This window comes from Aythya marila, assembly GCF_965140915.1.
Source record: "Aythya marila genome assembly, chromosome: 4".
NCBI classification, from domain to species: Eukaryota; Metazoa; Chordata; class Aves; order Anseriformes; family Anatidae; genus Aythya; species Aythya marila.
This window is the reverse complement of record NC_139045.1, coordinates 13,173,417-13,198,211: the sequence shown is the minus strand read 5'-3', so window position 1 is coordinate 13,198,211 and position 24,795 is coordinate 13,173,417. Positions and strand designations below refer to the sequence as shown.

General features: G+C 44.5%; 1 protein-coding gene across 6 annotated transcripts in view; it reads right to left on the bottom strand.

Annotated features, from left to right (window-relative positions):
- Positions 1 to 24,795, bottom strand: part of ADGRL3 (adhesion G protein-coupled receptor L3) — a 509,447-nt gene that overhangs the window by 94,708 nt on the left and 389,944 nt on the right. For all 6 annotated transcript variants that reach the window (XM_082759666.1, XM_082759667.1, XM_082759662.1 and 3 more), the window contains 3 exons: positions 9,452 to 9,757; positions 7,150 to 7,253; positions 1,218 to 1,403 (listed from right to left, as the gene is read on the bottom strand). In XM_082759666.1, coding sequence (XP_082615792.1) covers positions 1,218 to 1,403; positions 7,150 to 7,253; positions 9,452 to 9,757 — 596 coding nt within the window. The remainder of the gene's footprint in view (positions 1 to 1,217; positions 1,404 to 7,149; positions 7,254 to 9,451; positions 9,758 to 24,795) is intronic.

The window sequence follows — 24,795 nt, the reverse complement described above, 5'->3', positions numbered from 1 at the left end:
CACAATAATATTTTACAACAGAAAGACAACGTTACTTCCCTGAAAAATATGTTTCTTCAGAAGACACGGAAGAAATTTTAGGCTTAGCTGGGATCATTTATTCCCCGTATAACCTTGTGACCAAATTCTGTTCTCACTTACATGGATGCCCGAACTGTCCGAGCCAACTACACAGTTGAGAACAATATCTGGTGTCTTATTTTAAGTAGGTGGCCAATATAACCATGTGCTGGTAGCCACAGGATTCAGCTTCACTTTGTTCTGATGACCAGGCCTGCACAATGCACTGCCTGAGTCCCAGATAATTCTCATCCTGTGCATTTACATGAGATTCAGTGATGAAGAAGGCTCTGGACCCAGGAAAACCTCAGCTTTAAATATATTCTTACAGACTCCACAGCCAATATTTTCTCCCATAATTGGCAACGTCTAGCATCTTTAGTATGTAGCAGGTGCACTTAAATATAGAAATGACAAAATGACTCGTAATTCTTTTTCTTCAGAGGGCACATAAACCACAGAGTCACTGTGCAGAAATGTGCTTCTGGACTGTCACAGGTAATTATTACAAAGGCCCTCTAATACTAAAACATCTTAAGCACCTTAGATGTAAATAAGCTGCCATCTAATGTGACTTTGATAAATGTATCTCAAGTGTAAATAAATGTGTATCTGCTTTTGTTTATATTTATGCATAAAAGTGCCCATTTGACCTTCACATCCAGCGTCTTTTAATGTTACAAGATGAAAAATCAAAACTCAGACTGTCTCTGCATCTCAGGGTTTTAAAAATTCAAATTTTCTGGATTATATTACATGTCGTTTCACAGACAATTCAGCACTGGAAACGCTGGGCAAAAGTCTAGTCTCAGTCATGTTGGCACAAATCCACAATAATTGCCATGGTATCACTTGAGTTATTCTCATACTGAGCCACGAGTGCTGAGACCACAATGAAGTACCAGGAGTACATATATCTACACATCTAAGGGTATACATTTCCCAGCACCAACAGTACACTTGGCATTTACAACTGTTTCGTTTCTCAGCAGAATAAAATGCACTGTAAACGAAAAACTGCCAGGTACTCCTGTCTACTAAGAAAGAATGGCTGCCCTAAAATGGCACTCGTTCAGAATGAGATTTCTAATAGCTCTCCAGGGACAGCCAAACCTTTCTTCAGCCTCCTGTCCTTTCCCAAGGCCCTTTGTTTTTACCTTATTTAAGCTGCGTGCAGCGCTGTCCTTCCCGCCTGGAGTCAGGTTTCGGAGCTGCACATCAAGCAAGTTGACCAGCTGGACCATGGCAGACACGGAGTACGTGATATCACCAGCGTACAAGTGGTTTTTCGTGTGCTCCGCAAGTTCTCGGGCGATATTGGCAGCCATCTCCCCCGACTTCATCTGCAATTGAGAAAGCAGGGGAAAAGGTTGTCCCTAACTGTTAGTATGACATTACTCCAGGCCCCCCAGCCCCACAGAAGAAACAAAAAAGAAACACAAATAGATGACATAGCTCAGACAAACATGAGGAAAAAAGCTGACAAATTCCATTGCATGGATTTAGCAATCAGGTGTTAATTTAACTTAGCGCTTGCACACAAGAGATGTGCTCCTTACCTCAGTGGGCACTACTTCTGTGATAAGTCTAGTGATTCTTAGCTTAAAAACATACTAACTCAGGAGCAAAAGGTTTAAGCCTTCAAATAAAGGCTTGCTGGAAGGGAAAACCAAGTAGGCTGTTTGGTTGTATCTGCTATTAAAAGACTCTTATTGTCTAATTGAGTCATAAAATTCATGACTCACCTACAGAGAAATTCACTGTGTAATTATTTGAGAAGCTCTCTCTTTCCATAATGTTTTTTTCCTTCTTTCTTGCTCTCCTCACCTGCTGTCCCTTTCCTCTCCCATGCCACGAGGATTGGGGTCAGGGCAGCTAGTCCCATCTCCTTTCTACGAGCAGCCCAGTACAAGAATACTATTGCTGCTTTCTAATCTTCCTTCATTATATGCCACTCCAATCTGGAACGCATATGCATAGGGAATATGCCAGGCATAAGGAGAAATTACACAGGATGACATTTAAATGAAGGTCCCACTTCTCCGTCAGGCTTAATGACCAACTCTGCTGGGTTCTTCATATGAAATTTCCAATTGTCTTATCTTCCAACAGCTAGGAATCAGATATTTCTCTTCCTCCCTCAATTTCTGGTGCTTATTGTAAAAGCAAGATTCCAGAGAAAGATTGCAGACAGAGCTTCTACCTCTCAGTAAATCAATTAGCTCAGTTATAAATGAATAACTTACTTCCATCAATTTGACAGCAACAGCCCATCTGATTTAATGAGATCTAACTGAAGACGTTCATATGCTCATCTTCAGAGAATTAAAGCGTATGATGATATAGATAAGACAAATAAAGGAGATAATGTGTTGTTCTTCCCATTAGAGCAATGATAACATATATTCAAAAATTGAATGATTTCTCCTTGTAACACACAAGGCTAATGCCATAGAAACCAGATCCTATTCTTACAGCTGCCTGATCTCCTAAGCAGCTGAAGAATGCCACATGTCAGCACAGGGGCTGAATTTTAACCTCCTCCATTGGCACCCAGGCCTTTAAAGAATGGCTGCATCAAATCCCTTTACATATAGAAATCAATGACAGGATTTTCCTGCAGTTTGTCCCTGGAGCTTAACATGTATCATGACAGACAATATTTGTGTGTGCCCTACAGAAAACTGCAAAATTCCAAGAAGTGCAATTTTTACTCGTGTCAGAAGAAAAAAAAAAACCTGCTACTCAGCATTTGATGCATCCATTTTCCCTTGGGCCATGCACCTTCGCAGACTGGCCTACTCATAGCAAACCTCCCTAATTCTTTCGAGCATTTGAAGCTGCAGTTTAGGCGTCCTCCATGCAGTCCTGTCAAAACCAACTTCTGCTATCAGTCCCTAAACGCTGACTAAAATGCATGCCTGGTGTTGTGTAAAAACATGACTGAACTTTTTGCATTAATTATACGTAACACAGCAAAGCTCACTGCTGCCCAGAAGGATGCATTTAACTAACATTCCTTCGGAACTTCCCTTCTGTAAAGCACCTCTCCACAGCTTCCCCTTCATTATTGCTGCACGGAAGACAAGCTTCTTATTAGTTATTTCTTCCCAAAAGTGCAGTAGTCTTTAAGTCAAACACTAACACAGTCACCACCATCCGCAGAAAACAGGAACAATCTTACAAAGTTCTTTGAGGGTCAGGCTGTTGCTGCAAGGCAGGCAAGAAGTAGAGAAAAAAGGTACAAATAACTGAGTTTTCTGCTGGTAGGCTGAAGAAAAATAAATGAAGTAAAAATAATACATCTCTTTTTGACTTGAGACTAAAGTTGTTTTTTCTTTTTGTTTTTTTTTTTTTTTTTTTTTCATTTTCTGTCTTGATTGTGAAAAAAATTAAGATTAAAAATAAAAAGGATTGTGGGATAAAAGAAAACATTCTGTTCAAACTAAATTTAATTTCTGGTTGTTTTGGGTGGTTTTTAGCCTTTTGCAAATTGGTTAAATCTGGTCTTAGAATGCTAATTTGAAGGAGAGAGAATGTGTTTCCTGCCAAAAATCTAAGCACACAAACCCATACTTTCCTAGCTCTGTCAAAAAATGCTCTCCTCTTCATTTGAGCATGCTGGCAGGATTCAGTCCAGATTTACAAATGAGCACTGGCACACCTGAAACCATGCTGTGCAACCCTCGCTAACATTTTTCTAGTTTAGACCACCGTCTCTTGTATTCTTACAACTGAAAAGACTGTGAAGTAATGGCTGTTGGGTAGGGTGTGTTTTCCTGCCTGCTTCATATACTCCAAGGAAGAGAAATAGGGAGTTTTGTCTGGAAGGACTAACAACAACCCTTCTGCGGCGTGCTTGCTGTTTCATCCCTACCTTTCTCACAGAGAAATTACTGAAGAAGAGGATGGTAGAATAAAAATGAGGGAAATTGCAGAGAAGATGACTTTAGGGAAGAAAAATCACAGGAAATAAGAAAGATGCCGGGTACGGGAGCAAATGTGCTGAAACATCAGCAGGCATAATGGCAAAAATATTTTCCTGCAGCCTGGGGCGGACAGCGATATAAAAAACACGAAAACATGGTATGAAAGATTGAACTGGGATTTTTAAAAATAGTGGCATGCAGATGGACCAGCCAGCTTTAAAGGCCACGGAGCTGAGGTCATTTTCTGGAGGGACAAACATCTGACAGGTTTCATCAGGGCCAAAACAGGGGCTGTGGGACAACTTCTGATATTGCAAAGACTTCGTGGCCGTTTTGTTTCCTTGGCAGAGGTTTCATTATGCACATGCGTTCACACAACAGGGTCAGAGCATATCTACCATCCTTCTCTTATCTTCTAAAGAAAGCGTGACTCCAGCTGACATCCAAATCCAATTAATGTCCAATTAATATCTGAGAGCTGTAGCACCTGCTGCACCAAGTACCTTGCAGTGCTCCCAACACAGTCAAAAGCACCCTGGATGCAGGATTTCACGGGGGTGTCACCAAGGCTGTGACTTCACCCTCACGCCTGGACACAATGAGGTGGTGATATCCTCCACAAAACCCCACTCTTTCTGTCATACACGGCCAAGCAGATCCTTCTTATTATCCTACAAAACAAAATATCTTCTCTTTCAGAGCCTTGAAGCTGGGCTTAGTGGGAGGACCCTCCACTGAAAGTCACAGTGAGGAAAAGACATTTTCAGGCATCTTGCAGAGTATGCAAAGGCCAGTACTGATGGAAGTAAGAGATAAAACAAACAGGCTGAGGCTGAACATATGACCTCATGATTAGGGCGATGCAATGTATCCAAGCTGACCTTTTTGCTTCCTTTTACTGCTTGACTCTGGAAGTAACCCACACAGCAGTGCATAATTCAATAGCACTGGCAAGTTTATTCTCCTGCTACAGTACGAGGGCATGGTAGGCACCAACAATAAAGTTAAAGTAAATGTCAGGGGGCCAATGAATTGCTGAAGCAGACATTTGTTCTGATCTTCCATCAAGCACAATAACTCTAATGGAAGCTAATAGAGGGTTGTAAAACCTAATACCGTGATGCAAGCAGGCAAACACCCAGCGTACAATTTGAGCAGAACAGGAGAAAGAACAGAAGTAATAATCTTTTGCTATAGAGATGTGAATGCAAGCACAACATTCCCCTACCATCCCTACCAAGGGAATTGTCCTGTCCAAACTGGGGATGTGTAAATCCAGTGCCCAATTTATGAATAAATCAGTCTCCAACTCTAAGGCCAGTGATGATTTCCAATCTCCTTACTCAGGCAGGGGCACCAAGTGGTTATTGGTTATTTCCGAAGTGATTTAAAATTCTGTTTGCTGTAAGAATTACTGAACGAAAACCCCAACGCAAGCCTCTAGGTAAGCCTGGCATGGCTTTCCTCTCAGAAGGCACTCCTGGAAAGGCTGGAGGCAGATCTCCATAGTGGTTGGGCCACAGGGTCCCAAGTTCCCAGAAAATTCCCACACATGCACCAAAACATTAGATCCAGAGCTGTTTGGCAGATCCCCCTAGTCTTTTCATTGACTGGTGAAAGGTCCCCAAAGCTGAACGTAGCGAAATTTCTCCAGAAAAACAATATCCTTCTACCCTTCCCCCTCCAAAAAAAAAATCCTTCCCTGTTGTGGCCTGCTCAGCATTTCTGAAAACCTGGCTCTTCAATTTTAGCCTCTTTTGAAAGCACGTAACAAATTAAATGTGCCTCATTTGTTAGGCAAATGATAGCTGTGGTTTCAAATAAAATAAGCCTAACCTTGATGGAAATTTCATCAGTGCAGGCTATTATTTCCCTCTGCTAATGGCTAACGGCCTAGCCATCTTCACCGAGCAGCAAGAGGTCTCCCAGCTGCCTGGGTGAATTATGGCTAGAGTAAGTAATATTAACCCCTCCAGGATAAGTACGTGGGTCATAAAACAAGAGTTGCACAGCTGCTAATGGCAGCAAAGGCAGTCTTTATTAATCAGCTAGCCTTAGCATATGGCAGGAGAGCTGCCCAACCTCCTGTGTGGGACAAAAGCACCGGGAAGGACCAGGGGCTTCCTAATGGCTGTGCTGTCCCACAGCAGCCCCGCATTAACCGATGTCTTCCCCTATTTTGGGGGAGGTATGGGTATAAATCCAGCTGAAGTTGAGCGGGGGCAGTCGGTCACAGATTACTGAGCCTCAGCTAAGATGGGGGACGGGGAGGAGAAAGACAGGCAGCCCCATCTGTAGGGTCATCCCATCCCGTTCACCAGCGAGCACGAGCTCTCCCAGAGCGCAGCACGGCTAGCCTGCAGTACTGGGAATCTCTTGCTCCGGCTAAAGGAGTGAATAAATCCACCCAAATTGCTATAATAAGGATTCAGCCCACAGACTCTATGGCGTAAACACACATCTGGTCTCTGTTTGTAATGAAATCAGCTGAAAGCACCACTGTGCATTAATAACAAAAATGTTCAACATATTGCTACCAAATAAGCTCTGCTTGTCTTGAACTTCCATTGTCACATGTTAATGCACTTTTAACACTGATAAATGATGAAGTGCTACAAAACATTCATCAAGGGACTTAGAAGTCAAAAGATATGCATTACTGCAGCATTGTTTTCTATTCCACCACTCCTTTCACAATTTGGGAAGAAGTTAAAAACAGAAAGTCAGTAGCGCGGCACAAACATTTCATACTGAGCCTGCTTTTCTTTGGTAAAGATTTCTCAGCTACGGGGTTTATCCTGTGCTTGCATGGCGGGAGAAAATCCTTGGGGATGCATGAAAGGGAAAGTTTCCTTTTGCATTGTCGGCACTTTCCACATGTCCATCTGCCTCCTCCTCTCCCTCCTTTTCTTGCCACAAACAAGAACTATCATTCATTCCAGTTTAATTCCACTCTCCAGCCCCTTTCCTTTTCCTTCCCTCACCCTCTTTACCTTAATTTCCATCGCACTTTTGCAGTCTTTTTTTTTTTTTTTTTTCTCCTTGCAATACTTAGCTACTACACACACCTCATGCTGTAAGCATGATTGCTGGTGACTTTGGGGCCTCTGGAAGGTCACTGCACAGACTTGGCATGGTCAACATGTGGAGAAGGTTTTACCTTCTGAGTGATGTGGTTGATCCAGGGAGAAGAGCAGTTGCTGAGGTCTGGTCCTTGGGGCTCCCAGATCCCATCTGGTGCAAGACACCGGAAAGTCGCAACACCTGGAACAGGAAAGGCACCGTGTTCAGAATTACCACCTGAATTTCCCCCACAGGACTCCATCTCACAGGCTTCACGTCACACCGACTGAAACATCACGCAAAGCCTGGGAGCTTACTAGTGCTTGGGACCTCAGCAGGATGCCTCTGACTCGTCTCAGTGCTCTAATCTCCCATCACCTTGTTGCTTAGGGCTCTCAGGCATAGAAGACTAATGAAGTAGGGCAGGGATAGCATTTCCATTTCACCTAAGAGATGATGGACAGACGTCTTTGCCTCAGGCCAGATAGGAAAGCTCCCAGGGAGTAAGGAACTGAAGCTGGATCTCAACCACTGAGCCAGCACCCCAAGTGCTGGGCTGGCCGTTCTGCCTGCTCTGCCCCGCTGCTGGTGCCTCAGTATCAGACCCCGAGCTTTGACTTCCTTGCCCCCCACTGCTTTATGAAGGTTTTACTGCTCTGAATCATCATTAAACCGTTTGGGTGGAACCACGCAAAAGTTTAAATGCTAAAAATGCTAAGATGTAATGCTGGGCTTTCCCATCCACCCCTGACCATTAAGAAGGACTCTAGAGGAAAGTTTTGTTTGGCAAATACCTCCCAGATCCCTGCTGCAAAAGACAGTAAAGAGTCTCTGGCCCTTCCAGACGAAGAAAAACATGTCCAAAATGATGCAGTTTAAAGAACTTTAAAAAGCAAGAAAGCCAGTACATAGATTAAAGACTCTGCATCCTATAAAGTGCTCTACCCTGCAGAGCTAAACTTTTCAACGGGGGAGTGAATTACATACTAGGTCTGATAGTAGCGCCGATTAAAAACAGTGAGGGTTTGCTGATGCCTTCAAAGGGAGTGGGAAGAGGCCCACTGCTAATATACCGTGGCTTTTAACAAATCACATGAATCACTGAAATTAGAGACTGGAAAGGCTTATTGCCTACACCAGACCATCCCCTGTCAACATGTTGAGTTTGTTCTTTTTTTTTTTTTTTTTTTTCTTAGCTATTTCCATCCAATCCTTTGCTCTTGTGCTTAGAAAATAGCTCCCTGCATCCAGCCTTCATTTTCCCTTTTTATCATTCCTTTCCCTTTTCACAGCTTCAGTTCCGACTACCCTTTCCTCTCTCTGGGAACCACATGATACCTTTCGCACACCTAATTTTACCAAGCGGGGCTGAGAAAGACAGTAAAAATGTTTTTTACCTACTCTCACCATTGATGCCTTTCCATGCCTCTCATCCTTGACGTACATTTTATCAGCCTGACTTCACTGAATTCAAGAGAGAGTCAGAATTTGTATACACAGGTGTGAATGGCTCTCCAGGGCAATAGAGAGGAGAATTAATAGAGCCTCCTCTGCAAGCCAGATCCCTCCAGCCCTTATTTTCAGGCAATTTCCTCCACCTTCCGATTTCTTCTTGGCAAGCTGGTTCTCAGGTCTGGACACCAAGACTAGCTTGAATAATAAACTCTTTCCCAAAAACTGCATTTGTTAAAATACAGTAAACTAAACCATATGTCAGAGCCCATTATTCAGTCCATTGTGTTTTAATTTGGAGAGAAAATCTCCAAAAGCAACCTTTCGGAAGAAAACAACTGAGGGAAGAGTAGAAGAAAAGGAACAAAACCCAATAAACCATAAACCATTTTGAAAGAGTTGGCTTGGTTTTCTCCCTGCTTTCCCTGCTGATTGCACCGGATGCTGGCTGCAGCTTGAAAAATCACTCGTGGTGGTTCAGGAGTACGATCTGGGAATACCTGTGCTAGGAAAGGCCAGCCACGGCCTTTGAAATGTAAACAGTGAAGCAGAGAGCTTCGTCAAAATGTGCGTGTTGTTGTGGATTATTTTTTTTTAGCCAAACAAGCGAAGTGTCAGCCATCAACACCCCACTCAGTGAGCCCAGAGGCTACAAATACAGCCAGAGCAGGGATAACAGGCGTACTGTATACAGCTTGTGGAGGCAGGATTTCTTACAGCACATCAAGCTCAACCCCAAAAGGTTATTAGCTTCTCCTTTCCTTCAGCCAGAGCTTGGGATGCCAAAGCTCCTGCACAACGTGCTCAGCACATAGAGGCTTCAGCCAGGCCAGCTGTCTGCTATACTTCTCCAAGGCAGCATAGACCTGACAAAGGGCTGTGGCATAATCCACTGATGAAAACGTGTCTGCCACAGGGGCCTGTGGTCAGGCCACCTCTCGACTTACCTATGGAGCCCATGGGACACGGCTGCTTTGCCACCTGCCCCTGCCGGGTACGAGACCACATAATATCACGGGCTTCCATGGGGTCGCAGCTCTCTGCGCCCGCCGGGGGCAGCTGGGAGGAGGCAGGAGGCAGGTGTGTGGTCATTTCGTCGGGGACATCAGCCATGGGCGACGGCGTGCTGGTGCTCCTGTTCCTCCTGCCCAAGGCAGAGGTGGTGGTGGGGCGGCCGGTGCTGCTGGTGGCCATCCGCGGTGTGGTGCTGGCAGTGGTGCTCCCCGGGCCCAGCGCCCCTGAGGTGGATATTCCTGAAACAAAGCCAAAGCTGGTTAAAGAGATGGAGGGAAAAAAGGCAGGTGGAGTGGATTCAGTCCCGAGGCTGTCCCTACCACGCAAAGCAGCCTGCAGGATGCAGCAGGAGCTGCAGCGAGCGCGGTGCTTGCTGCCTTTAAGAGATGCTCGAACTCACGGTGAGGGAAGCACACAGGGGGGTAATGACCACTGGAGCACATCTGATTTTCCAAAAGCACTAGCATCTGATGAAAATAAAGCAGCATTTTATGCCCTCCCCGTTTTTCTTTCTGGCATTTTAATGTACAATCTTATTTTCCATCTTTTAGGGAGCACCTAGCACAGAAGTGCTTTTAATTTTTTAGTGTTTCTGAAGACCCAGCAGGTTTGGACAGGAAAACATTTTCCATGGTATAATAATAATAAAAAACAAACAAACAAACAACCTGCACCACAAACCCAACCCCCCAAAACGAAGCAGATGGAGGGATGAGTACAGGGGTGCTCTCTGAAACAAGTCCCTCATTTTCTCTCTTGTACCTTGCTGCCTTATCCCCACAGCAGCGCTCAGCTCGAGCTGCTGGCCATGCAGCAGGCACAAAAGCACACATCAGCCCAGCCAAATCCTCAAGAGTTTAATCCTCAAAAGGCTATTTCATTTACAACTAATGGTGGGCAGTCAAGCAGCAAGAGGTGGCGAACTTGTTTTAGAAATGCATTAACCCGTCCTCCATCCTGCCAGAGCTGCGCTAAGTGTGGTAAATATTGAATGATGTCCACCTTCTAATTACCTTGTTTTGCCTCCTGTTTAGATCCAAGTTTTTTGCACTGAATGCAGCCTCACGTGGCCTTCTTTGTGGCTTGACCTGAAATCTCAGGTCTGGAAGCCGAGGCCGGCTACCTCCACCACCCCTGCCGTACCCCGAAGTGCAGGGGCTTGTGCAGAAGTCTGCTTTCCCCCCGTCCCAAAGATAAGCACCCTCCTGCTTCTCTCAACCTAACACTTCTACTCTAGTCAGTAACAGATGTTCACAACTGTCCCATCAATCCCCCAGCAGCACAGCCACAACGAGCCAAGGAGGACTTGTCTGCTCTCGGTCCCCCTCAAATTCCCATGCCACACCTCCCTGATGTCTCTGCCAGCATCCAGAAATCTTTCAGTGTGATGCTTGTACCACGTCCAGCAACAGGAATTGGAGTTTCTACATTAAAGACAGCCACACGTGAACGCCAGCCTAGCCAGAAATTAAAATTAAATGCAGGAATCACCCTTTCGCCCCGAGGAACAGCCTCGTATTAATTCAGCTGTGCGAGCAGGCTCAGACTGCAAGCTCCTGAGAGCCAAGACTTTCCTTTCTTCGAGGACTGGTGAAGCAGACCGCTTTCGCTATTAACGCAATACTCGTTATTAATGGACAATGATACTGCTGTCACTGGAGTTCAGGTAAACGCTCATTCAAGTCAACCTATTTAAAGCACAGAGATGACTGCCTTTAGTGTGGAACAGGAAATCTTCCATCCTGAAAGCTTTTTTTTTCTTTTTTTGTAATTTAAGTAATTACCTCGTGCCAAAGCCAGGTGCTGCGAGCAGTTCCCGTGCCCCAGCATAATCAATAATGTGGCAGCTGAAGCGCACGCTTGCTCTGGGTTTAGATAATTTCAATCCAAGCCTGAGAAACCCTCTCCGCAAAATTTAAAACTAAGTCAGAAGCACCATAAACACAATTTTCCGAGGCATCGGAGCTTTTGTTCCAGAAAATGTTCCACTTACAAGTACCAGCTCCGTCATTTCCAGGAAAACTGGATTATCTTCTCCCCTGGCCTCCAAAAAGGTGAGCAACAGTGCTCACCTTTATACTGGGATAAGCAGCCTGATCCAAAATCTGGTCTCCCACCTGAGCCAAGAGGCTGGTGGACAGCAGGACTTCAGGAATTTCCTTTCCTTTCCTTTCCTTTCCTTTCCTTTCCTTTCCTTTCCTTTCCTTTCCTTTCCCTTCGCTATTATAGCATATCAGATGCTTTTGCACCAGTTCCTTGCTCTCTGTATTTCTCCCCCTGTTAACATCGGTCACCTGTGGCTCAGCCCCCAGCCTTTTGCACAAGTTTCCCTGTTTTTAACCTTGCAGGGAGGCACTTCACTCAGACGCAGGTCAGCAACACTCACAGGGACTTGAACTGATTTGGGTTAAGGGCTTTGACTGGAGACTCTCCAGCAGGGCTTGTCAGCACGGGAGGCTGTGGTTTCTGCATGTGCACTTGCACACACACACATGGGATGCTCAAAGGTTGGGAAATGTCGGCATTTCAGCAATCACAGAGCTCACTGATTAGACTTTCCAGCCTTCTCGTGCCACCTCCCTTCCACTAAGAGCCTTGGGTTTGAACGGATTCCAACAAACACAAAGCCAAATTCTGCAGACATTGACAGATATCTTCTAGGTCCTGCTCGAAGCTGTGCTACAGCACGAAGTGGCGCATGATTTCCATCTGACATCGCAGGGAGGACAGAAATTTGTAGAGAACTTCAGCAAAAATTGTCTGCTTTTACTACGGCAGGTCTTGCCATGAGTACATATTTTATGTCTTCATAATAACAATCGGTCTGATAAATAACTACCTGCAGCTCTTCTCCCCTTTAGTCACGCAGTAACAAGTTACTTTCCATTTGCAAAGTGAGCCACGCCATACGCCACAGGCACAGAAGTACCAAGGAGAAAGAGCAGATGCAGTTTTAAGGGCAAAACTGGTAAAACACCCTTAAAATCATTCTCAGAGCCATTTGCAAGCAGAGAGAAACAAATTTCCAGCACCCAACAGAGAAGAGTAACTACGAGCTGAAACTTAAAAGATTTTTTTTTTTTTTTTCTGCAAGAGTTCCTGAAAATGAGTTGTATTAAGCCCTAATTGGGCCATGGAAGAGGCAGTGAAATGCCCAGGCACCCAGGAGCCTGCTCGCAGGGGTACTGCATTTCTGAGCCTCGTTTTCACTGACCATTATTGAATGCCTTGTGGCATGTTGCTTCTGGAATAGCCCTGGCAAGTTGACTGTGTCAGCTATGCACTAGGGACTCACTGGTATTTTCCTTCAGTCATAAAAAAAAGAAAAAAAAATTGTTTTACCTTTCAACCCCCCTTGGCATTGGTACCAAAATCTCTTCGAGGGCCTGCTCTTCCTATTTTTTTCTCCTTCAACTGGGCTTTCTCTCTGTAAAAATACACACCTGTGCCATTTACATAGCATAAATTATAAGAAGATCCAAAAGAGCCGACCTGAAGCGGTCTCGTGGCACGAGATGGATGGGATGGCACTGGGTTCAGCTCAGAGGGCTGGTTACTCAGTGCCTCAACTCGGTAACGAGCTCCAGTGAGCACGACGAACGCACCAACACCACCCAGCTTCAGAGGCCCCGCCACTCGCTGATGTTGCTCACACAGCAGCGCGCTTGAAAACCAAGTTAATTGGTTAGAAGGGAAGGAAGGAGAGATCAGCATCATTTGCATGTAAATGATTCTCAAATCCAAGCAAAACCACGCCAAGACTGCAACCTGTGCACAATTACCTAAGTGCAGGCCAGAGATCAAACCTCCAGATTATCTCAGGCTGCCAGCAAACTGTGATTTTTTAACTTGGAGAAAACCAGCACTGCCTGAGGTCATTTTAATAGAAGGACTCTTCCGAAAATACTTGGTAGTAAAATCCTTGCCCAGAGACAAGTGGTGACCTTTAAAACTCATCCACGCTGTTACAAACAGGAATGTATAGTCTCGATTATTTTAATTTTACTGCTTGCTTTCACCGTGTTTTGCCATATCAAGAGTTTAAAAACATGTTTTAGGCAAGACTCAGTTTTTACTCCTACACTCAAGCCCCAAACATTCATGAGACTTTACAAAACTTGATCCCACGAAGCACCGTCCCCAGCACAGTGCTGGGACAGGTATTTTCCCAGTGCTCCTAAGAAAGCAAAGCGTGGTTGTTGTGGCTGTGGAAACATCTCTTTCCCAGAGACACCCCGAAGCGATACTTGGCTTTTTTCTCCCCTGCGCTATGCAGAGAGCTGGCGCTAAGAGCAGAAGACTAAGCTTTACCATCAGTCAGACCAGAGTGGCAGCTATAAAAAAAAAAAAAAAAAAAAAAAAAAGCATTTCCAGGTCCACAGGGGAGTAAATGCAACTCCCGGAGGAACCTCTCTCCATTCCCTGCACATTTACTGGCGAGAAAAAGCAATGGCCAATCTTTTCCCCTCTTTCCTTTTTCCCTTGCACAGAGCTCAGTCTCCTGGTGGAGGAATTTTGCATGGCCAGGGGAAAATCACAGGAGGAATTTACTCACAGGAAAAAAAAACCTCTCTATGTAAATGAGGTTCTCTTTCTTTTCTCTCCCCGTTTCCTTCTTTTCTTCTTTCCTGGCCTAAAGTGACAAGCACTCAACCAACCAGCACTTCATATTGGCCACCAGGAAAATCCAGCAGAGATGTCTTGCTTTCTCCTCTGTTCACATCTTCCTGGTGCTCCCAGCCACGGGTGGCTGCTTTTTGAACAGTGTTTTCCTATCACAAAGACTGTGCAAAGCGGTCTCGATTGCAGGCAAGCGTATTTGCCATCACTCCCAAGCTTTCTTTTCTCTGATTTTTTCTTTTTTTCTCTTTTTGCACCGAAGTATCCAGCCTATAACCAGCCAACGTAGTTGGAAGGAGAGACCACGCTTGACATTTTGTGAGCAAGGTCCAAGCAAGCCCCGATGACTTCACTCTCCTGCGGGTTTTGCCTTCCCCAGCCTGACGCTGGAGCAGATGTGTTGGGGCCACCGGTGGCCAAAAGTCCCCTCTTGCTCCTTGCGCTGCTCGTGGTGCACGCCGAGCCACTCGCTGGCAGCTCTCAAGCGACGGAGGTACAACTAATCCAAGGGGCTCAACTTTTGGGGGAGGATAAAGCAATCCAACCACCCTCTTGAGCACGTCCAGGCTGTATGCGCAATTATTTACGCACATCAATTGCTGCACAAAGACAAACGTAGCGCTGCTCCTTTCTGAAAGGCTGCACAAACCACAAAACCTGAGTGTCTCTCCTCTCCTGTAACTAGTGTTGTCCTTCTTGTATTTGGCAAATGCATCATTTGCTTACATCAGCCCACTTCTTTTTTTTCATTTCTTCTTCTGAACAATGGTGCAAGTTGTATTTAAATAGCAATAAGAAGACTTAGGCATGTCTTGAAAGAAGAAGCCCAAACCGAATGCAGTTGGAGGATTATATCACAGCTGTTTTTCCCTTCCCTGGCACATAAATGCATCTCCTGGGAATTAGTTTTCTACAGGCATTTTCAAACGCACTTTAGAGTATTTTCTGAAAGTCACTAGAAAAAAATATCATTTGAAAATAAATATAGTCCCTTTTTTTTTTTTTCCCCCACATACTGCAATGTTACAGCAAGCCCATGCCTCAGAAGACATCACCCCGCAAAACCATCTCAGGCTGGATGTCCAGAGGAAGACCAAGGGCCACACATCAGTGCCACCCCGGAGCTGCAGCATGAAGAATCAACAACGCCAGATTAGCCCGAAATTATGTACAGCTCCTTTCACGTGTTTGAGAGAAAATATGATTTATTTTTTTATTCCAAGTGAAGGCCAAGCAGGCTTCACATCAAACGTCTGAACAGCTCTCGCCTGTACTCACACACACAGCGAGCAGCTTGTGTAAGCTAGGCCAGAATCATATGTGAACATAAAAGTTCACACACTGTTGTGTGTGAACAACTTCAGAGGGTTGTTTTTTTTCTGATTGTTGGAGCTTTATTGACAGAGACTGACAAAAAGCTCACAAAAACTATTTGTAGGAAGAAAGATTAGATATATGAAGATCCCAAAGTGTTCAGCATATCACGTCGTCTTGAACAACATGACTGCAGGTAGTCCCGGACCCTGGAAAAGTTGTATAAAGTATGAGTGCATACTTACAGATTAACGTAGTTCTTTTTTTCCTAATCCTTACCTACCATCTGAGATAGCAGAAAGGAGAGCAGAAAGGTCCATTTCTGCATCTGAGAGCAGAAAGGTCCATCCAGCTGTGGACTGCTGCCAATCCTCTCCGGATTTTTTTTCTCCTACCTCGCCTAGCAGGGGATCGTGATTTGTGCCCAAGGCTACTCTGCCCGCATGTAACAGCTCTGCTGAGCCTGGATGGATGCTGCGATGGATATGGGCCAGATGTTGAGTGAGTTCCCAGCACTAGGGAGAAACTTTCTGCTCTGGTCCAAGATCTGGTGCAAACTCAGCTGTTTCTCTGCACTCCAAGCTGGAATCACTTAGCACACTGTTTTTTTTTTTTCTTCCTCTGGATCTCCATTTGAGAGCTTAAAATTAACCCAAAAGACAAAGAATGAGAGCTCGAGTGTGCAAAATTTTCACAACAGGTTCAAATCCAGTCAATCTGCCCAAACTCATCCCTTCTCACTGCACCACAAATACCAGCAAGGAGAATTAAAAGCAACCGCCACGTGGGACCAATTTCCAACAGGCAAAAACCCATCTCTGTCCAAGCCTTTCGAATCAAACCTTCACACTTCTGACAGTGATCAACTGCTCACTACGTACACAGAATTGGTATGGAAAGGTAAAATTGTGTGGAAAGCGGTCTAGTTATTATTGTAAAAATTTCACATTTTGCCTGAAAAAAAATGAGTCCGAACAACTGACTTTTTTTTTTTCCTCAGTTTTTTTCATTTCAACATTTTACCTGTCACTAGCAGGGGATAGAGCACAGCAGCACACCTAGTCAGGACAGGAAATTCAGTCCTACAGCACACGAGCATCAGCTGCTGCCTCCACCATGGTCCCCTTCTATCAGTCTCAGTGGCCAAAGCCAGTACTTAAAGTCTTAGCCCTGTTTTTCTACCCAGGATCTCTGCCAAATCCACCTCTGTGAACCTCTCGTACGCTGATGCCGTATTGCTATTTCCAGACTTTGCAACTGATTCTGATTCAGCCAGGAAGAAATGTAACTGGACCGTCATGTATGAGACATAAAAAAAACTTACATTTTTTTCAACATCGTTCTGTAATGCTTTTAGAAACGCTGATGAACTATGCCCATAGGATGCCTGGTAAACAGGAAAAGATTACAGAAGAGCAGATCTAATAGTCAGTACATCAGGATTTATTACAAATGGACTAATCAAATAGGTTTGAGAGTTCAGTTCAAGAGCTATTTTTAGGCAATCTAGCTGTATATCGCTCTCCTTCTCAAAACCACTGTCAGATATGGTTGCTTTTATTTTGAATTCATGGATTTTAACATCTAAAATCTGACTACTATTTTTTATAATTCACATGCTATTTCATACAGGGGAAAAAAAAAAGCAGACAATCCCTTTTTAAGGGAGCACCAGCTGCATATCATTACTGAATGCACGGAGTGAACTTCTAACCTCCACAACAATCTCTGTCCCCTGGCATGATTTACATCCATCAGAGCCAGTGGTGCAGATCTTATGTACTGTCTTTCAACTTGAATCCTTCAAACTCTATTAAAGAGAAACCCAGTAGGAATTCCTCCGTATCCCATTGTTAGAGGAACCGCTTTTGATTTCAGTAGCAGGTGCTGTCAGTTTTTCATTCAGACCACGCTAGAGCACAGACACGTGAGCGCTGTGCTTACAGCTTCGGGAGTTTCACTGGAGGCTGAGATTTTAAGGTTTTCATTTTGTTTTTTTTGCTTTTTAATTAAGCCACGTATGTTTTATCCGTGAGAGCTGAAACTTAAAGGTAAGTTTCTATGCAAAACAAGCACGTGTGTAGCTGCTAAGGGGGAAAATAATTTTTCCCATCCATTTGGCGACGGATGTAACTTTATCCTTCGTGTGTTTCCTGCTTGTTACCTCCATTTCTGCGTCTTTAATCAAAGAACTTGCAAGCCTTCTGCAGAGGCAGTGCCAGATGGAGCCAGTCCTTCTCCAGCAGCTCTCCACCTCTGCACTTGGGATGAATGGAAGCAAGTGCAGGAGCCCTAAAATGACTATTCATGCCCCGGCATTTTCTGACCTACCCAATCAACACGACGAGTGCTTCCAGGTGCCAACAGCGCTCAGCTTATATTGCTGTCTGAAATGTTTCTTCAGTGCAAGCTCAGGCACAACTTTAATATGAGCAAACTATCATCTTCAAGTAGTCTCTGCTCATCTGTGTGTGTAATATCTCCAATCTCGGTGCTGGGCCGCAAGATGGCCAATTGCATTCAGATAAATGCCTTGGACTCCTTTAAACATATCATAATCTGCCTGTGAAATGGCTGGATAGTTACTTTCCAATTTGTGAAATGGTTCAAAGACTGTAAATAAAAAAGAAATTGGACAGCTTTCAAAAGTACAGATTAGAGTTTTCAATTCTCGGTGATACAGTGCTTCCCAGCTACACTCCTGTGATCTCCGTATTAATATTTAAAACCTGATTGTGTTGTGCTCTTATCTTGAACAAGAGAGCAGAGTACGACCAAACCCAGGCAGACAATGTGCTGGAACAACAAGATGGCAACTCCCCAGCCCTGCAGCACGCACTTGTGCGAGAGGCATGGGTGGGGAGGTGGGTGGGAGCCTTCTGGCCTCCCTTCCTCCCATCTGATTTGGCATATTGAAGTTACAAAGGCTGCTTTTTTCATTTACTGGGCACCTCCCCTTACACTATGTGCACCATCCCTCAATCCCAGCTGCTCTGAGGCTCGGGGTTTGAGTTCTCTCTCAGGTTTGCACGCGACTGCTGAGCATCCAAATGAGCCCCGATGCCCAGCGGTTTAAGCGCAAACATCTCCATGGGTGGGCTGGTCAACTGAAATAAATAAATAATAATAAAAAAGGAAATAAAATCCCCCAAAAACAAAAGGTGGATTTCAGGCTGCTTATATCCTTCATCTAGCCAATTTTAGGACTGACAAAGTCAGTCCTAAATGAATGGGAAAGCTGAAAGCTGGGACTGCCATCAGTCCCATAAATGCCAAACCCATACCACACTTCCAGCATCCTCTGGAGCAAGGGGATGATAAACCTGCCAGCAAAAGCTCACCTTTTGTCTTTCACCAAAACTGTCTATTTCCTCCTCCTGCTACAACCCACTGTTTATTTCAAACCTTATTCAGAAAAACCAAATCCTTCTCCAAAGCTGCCAAGTGATTTTTCTCTACAGGGGAATTGCTCTGCTCAGTCTCTGACTGCATTGGCTTCTACGTTATTTATTTATTCCATTTATTCTTGCTCCTGCAAGAAAAACAGCCTGAGCTCTGAGGAGAGCTGATTATTCAAACGAGCAGGAATAGGGAAATGCTGAGAAAGGCTGTCTTGTCTTGTCCTTCAACTATGCTCTCATGCACCTCAGTGTGGATGTGGGGTGAAGACCTCTCCCATAAATGACTGCTCCTGAAGAGAGGGTAGAGGTGGCCTCGGCCTCTCAGCCACATCTCATTTTGCTTTTTATAGTGCAGATTAGGTCAATCCTTTCACCAGACTTGCCAGCTTACCTTACAGCCCTGGCAGGACAGACAGAAGAAAAGGAGGGAACAAGCTGGCGCTACACAGACAAAAAAATCTTCCATAAAAGCAAATTCTAAGAAGCTGACAAAACTCCATTGTGAGAATATCAATATTCAGCTGCTTTAAGAAATAAAGCAGTTTCCCTGACAAACCGTAATACTGTTTAGCTCCTTTCCAAAACTCTTTATTGCTTATGTAGAAACGTCAATATTTTGTAAAGCTCGCTTCTAATAGCTGTATTCATGTTGGCTCAGGGATCTGCCTAAACAATGCTTAACTAGAGGACTGGTATCTAAATTTGTTTTATAGATATCTGGTGTTCTGCGGAGGGCTTTAACAATGAAAGAGCCATTAATATTATGAAAAACACATTTGCTTTAGCAAAACAGATTTATAACAAATAAACAAACTGCAATACGGGGAGTTTTAAGTTGAAGCAAACTGGGTAACATTTCCATATGAGCATTTGGCACTTAAAGACGCAGGCAAAAAAAAGTGCACTATGCAAACCACAGCCATGTCCTACCAAGGCTGACACACAAGCATCCCTTACCTGTATTGTGGGAGTATTTTTGTAGAGAGAGGGCATTGGGGTGCAGGTAGTGATGCTGAATATGCAGCAATTTGCCTCAGCATCATTTTAAGGAGATGCAAAGATCTCCAGGCTGAAGGCTCTGGTGCTGAAGTCATCGTCATGGCTGGTCATCCCTGTTGAGAAGACACACTGCAAAGCTGAGAGGCCGTAAGGACCAGCATCCAGCTTCAAAGAAGGAGGTTTAGCCCTACTTGTTTGACTCAGCACCACCGAGGGCTGCCAAGTCTCATCACGTCAGCTCTGGCCAAGGTGCAGTTTCAAACTCCATCTAGAGGGGCTTGATAACAAGGTGACAATACGTAAGAACAAGGTGGAAAAACCTTCAATGCTGCTTTCTCGCTTCACACCTGTCAGCTTTCAGATTATTCTTGCTAATGGCTAGTTCAGACCAGCACACTGCAATGTAAGGTTAATATTGGTTCTTGGGAAGAGAATGAATATACCCACTGGCCTTGTGGGGCTTTGAATGAGTCCCACAGAAAAAACAGACATCAAAAACCTACAGGAAAGTGCATAGTGGTGCTAAAGTGCACTATATTTTAGCACAAAGCCATATTCCTGCCTCCCCAGGTTTGGCACCTGGTTTGGCACACAAAGGGCAAAGAAAAGAGGAAAGTGCTAAAGAGGAATTACTGGTCCAAACCAGAGCACAAAAGACACAGAGGAACATTAATTAAGATGCTGCTGTGTTAGAGATTTTCCATCATGTACTCTTGACCTGGAAGCCTGAACTGCACCTGATCCACCTGGGCTACCAACAAAGGTGTTGTGGATTCCTGCAAGCAGCAGCAGAATAAAAAGTTGGAACTGGTAAAGAAAAGCAGGTAGGGCGACACAGAAATGAACAAAGTAAATGTTAGATTTTAGAGATTTTTAAAACGTGTAAACTCATTGCCATTGTGTAAAATATATGCCAGTAGAATTAAGTGCCTGATGCCACTGCAAAGCAGAAATGTGATACTTTGAGCAAAAGAATCGTGTCTCTCGTAGGGGGAAAAAACAGATTCATATATTCAACGTGTGAAAAAAAAGGAGATGGGAGAGAAAGAGAGAGAAAAGGAAGCCTGAGCTGGTCTAATGCACATATCTTAAAGAGGTAACTACTGTCTAGTTAAATGTGAACGCATTCTTATGTGATTAAAAGACTCAAAAGTGTAACAGAAAACCAGGAAAAGAAAGGAAAAAAAAATAAGTAGCCAAGCAATTTGTATCAGATTCTGAAATACAGCAGAGACTCTTTGTTCAGATATTACTGTAAGTATAGGATATAACTACTGATACAATACAGAGCTAGAGAGCTGCTGTATTCCTCTAGCACAAAGGCTAAAGCTCGTTTTATAGCTCTCACAGGCAACATAAAATAAATACACCAATCTAGAGTGTGATTATTATCCCCCTCCACCTTCAGCATCAAACACCGAAATATTTTTGTTTTGTAAATATTTCACATCAAACCATTCAGTGCATGTGTTGGGACCTGTAACACTATTAGCCTTGAGCCTTTCACATTCCATGCATGCATCGAGACGTCTTGTCAATTCACGGGGAAGAAGTATATTAGTTTTTCGAGTCATTGCAGTGCTTTACAGGTACTAAAACCTCAAAATCCCTAATATTTTACATTATCCAGGCAGAACTCTCATTTTATAATAATGCTAACCCAAAATCTAGCTCACTTATGTCATCAAAAGCAACTCTTCTTCCATTATCTTAAATGTAAATGAGAAAAAGCATGCAGCTGAAGCAGACAGAATAATTTATAACAAGAGGAAATCTGTCAGGCCAGGAATGCTAAAAACAGAGCATAATACTGAACTCATTTGGAAATAAATGAAATAACTGAATTTCGAATATGCTGGTCAGGCTTGAGATGGCAAGGGAGCAAGAAGGTCACCTGTGATAGACCCTCATGGTCAGCACCAAGCAAGACAACAAATGTTTTAATCTTCTAAATTAAAAAAAAATAATAATAAAATAAGAGTAGAGCCTGGCTGACCATTGATCTGAAACACCGAGATTCTTGGCATGCCAACCTGGAGCCACTCAGCAAAATGGAAATGACAAGTGTAAGTAGTGCAGCAGCAACTGGCTTGCCCATTCTGTTCAGCTACCACAGGGACTGATTCAGTGCAGAAAAAACACACGGCTTTGCTTGAAGAGAGAGAAAGAGACCGAGAGGTTTTGATTTAAGGATCTGAATCAGCCAGTCAATGGACAGGAAAAAGTAGCAACCGAAACCCAAGGACCTGAGGTGTTCTTTGGAGGTGCCTCACTACACTGATGACAACAGGAGCTTACAACATCCAGGCTCCTGCAGTGCCATCACCTTCACCATACTAAAATCTCCATGCCAGAGACTGCAAGTGCCTCAACTGTTTGCTCACCTTTTTTTAGGTGGTGCTGGGGTGGGCATGAACCTTTCCACAGATGACTGGAAAATCCCGAATTTCATCCAGGGTGGATGATGATCACAGACTGGTGGGCAGAGGCAGGACAAAGCTCAACCCAAACCAGAAAAATGACTATCCTTACTTCTTTCTCCTCCTGCAGAGGACATCACCCACCTCAGTCCACAACCTGCTCCTGGGAGGTGCTGGGATGTACCAGTAAAGCCAGGAGGGCAAGGAATGCTTGGTCCCCCCGTTATAGGATGAGGAAATTGCTAGCTAATGCAATAGCAAGACCCCTTCTCTCGCTCCAGACTATTCCCCAAGGACTCTCCCTGTGAAAAGTCCAAGGCTCAGACAAGGTATGGGACCAAATGGCCCGCTTTTCCCATCTGTGCCAAGCCTGGCATGTCCGCAGTACGTTTCTGAGTACAACATACAACTCCCTAATCCTCTTGGCAGCAGTCACTTGTACAAGGTCAGTCCCCCTGGCCTACAAGATGTTTTTCCAAATTAAACTCTTATTTTCCCTTATTAAACTTCATCTTTGAGCTAAAACAGCGACACTGATTCAGTTAAACCACTGCTGTCTCCAGCTTTCGTCGAGAGCAGAGTGCACAGAAGTCTCACAGACTCTGACGCCTGGGCGAACAGGCTCCGACGAAGCAAAGGGTTTGTTTTGCATCCTAACTGAGATATTTCGCATTCAGTAACAGCAAAGGGCTGCATCCCGTGCTGAAGAGATCCAAGAGGATGTCTAAGAGCAGCCTGCCCGAGCCACCCGTACCTCTCAGGGCACGGTGACCCAACATTTATTTGTCACGCGGGGTTTTCAGCCCAGTGCCAGCTGCTGCTCTCAGCGGAGACGGGGGTGTGTGTCCCTGAGGGGAGCTGGACATAAGGAAAAAACTCACCTCCTGGTCCAGCCAGCTTTTAGAGATGAGCAAGCACTCACCGGATGACGAATCTGATTAATCAGCTCTGGTTGAGTATGCTCGAACAGAAAGGAAATGTTAAGCGTGCGCAAAGAGAACCAAACAAAGCACATCAGGAAGGAGCCGGGTCTAAAAGCAGATATTAGATTTCTTTTCTCTGTTGCACTCCGAGCAAATATTGTTCAAGGATGTTTGACAATCTGTTTGCCAGCTGAAGCGTGCAGCATTCCGATAACAATATAACAGAAAATTATGTGTCCATTCCTGTCAAGCCGAGGCAAGTCCAAGCTGTGCTGTTTGCCTACACGAAAAACAAAACCGAGGAAGAACCGAGCTGGGACAGTGTGAGGGTATTGAGGGAGAAGGGACAGTGCTGGGGAGCTGAGGGTGTAAAATGCAAACCAAGTGCCAGGGCCAGCTCAGCTTAACGATCCCTTCCTTGGACAATTATAATATGAAGTTGACCCTTTCCAGGTTGCTTGTTTTCCTTTTTATAGTGTCGAAATCCTAAAGCCCAGCGCCTGGCTGGATGAAAGTGATACAAGCTAGCCGGTGTCGCTGAACGTTTTTTTTCTTTGGAGACGATTTCTCTGCAGGGATCCTCCAAGTGGGAAATGCGGTGTTAGATTGCCTTCATCAGCCAAGAGAAACACTGTGCCGGCGAGGCTGAGCCCTCGCAGATGATAGGATTCCTGCTGAAACTTCAGGCTGACATTCAGAAATCCCCCAATCTCCCTCTTACCCAGATTTCTCTCCCTGCATGCTGAATAAAATTTCATTCATGTGAAACCTGCATTACAGCTCTCCGGGCACGGCGCTGGCTCGCCTCCACCGAAGGGGAACTTAAATCACTATTTTTAGCTCTTTTCCTTATCCCAGGTCAGTTCCAAAACTTACCCCTGCACGCCTCACCTGTCATTGCCTACGCACCACTTCTCCATCTGCCCCTTGGGTAACAAGTTGCACCTTCCAGCTTTATTTCTCCATTGTTTGCCATCTGCTTTTAAAAATTGCCTTGCTTTCCCTTAGGCGCAGAAGGGTTCCTGTGCAGAGGGGGAACATATATGGCCTTTCCGCCCAGGGCTGCAGATCCCCAGAGCACGCCTCAAATTCTCCCCACAAACCTTTCCATCTTCCAGGTAGGGGTCTAACGAACCGAGGGAAGCCCACATGAGTACCAAGGGCAAATGAAGCTTGTAACATCCCGGGCATTTCGCTAACATTTATCATCAGCTTTCCTTCTGCAAAACCCAACACAGCAGGACACAGGGAGGGGAGGAGAAAAAGCCTGCTTTCTGGCTACATCCCAGTGGTAATATTTGCTGAATTACCACTTTGGAGAGCCACCACCAGTAGGGCAGTGCTGAAGCCTGATTGCAAGGTGGAAACAACATTAATTTTCCCACCCTCAGAACCACCAGATGAGCTACCTGCGTTGCTGTGTGTTTATATTTCTGTATACACTTTTTTTTTTTTCCTCCACAAAACAAATTGCAATTAGAGTTAACTGCATCTGATCAAACAGCGCATGAAAAAGGATGTGACAGGAGATTTTCACTCAAAACACCTGTCTGTGTAACTGGTATCCTTTAAAAGTTGTTTGTTTTTTTATTTTAAAGAC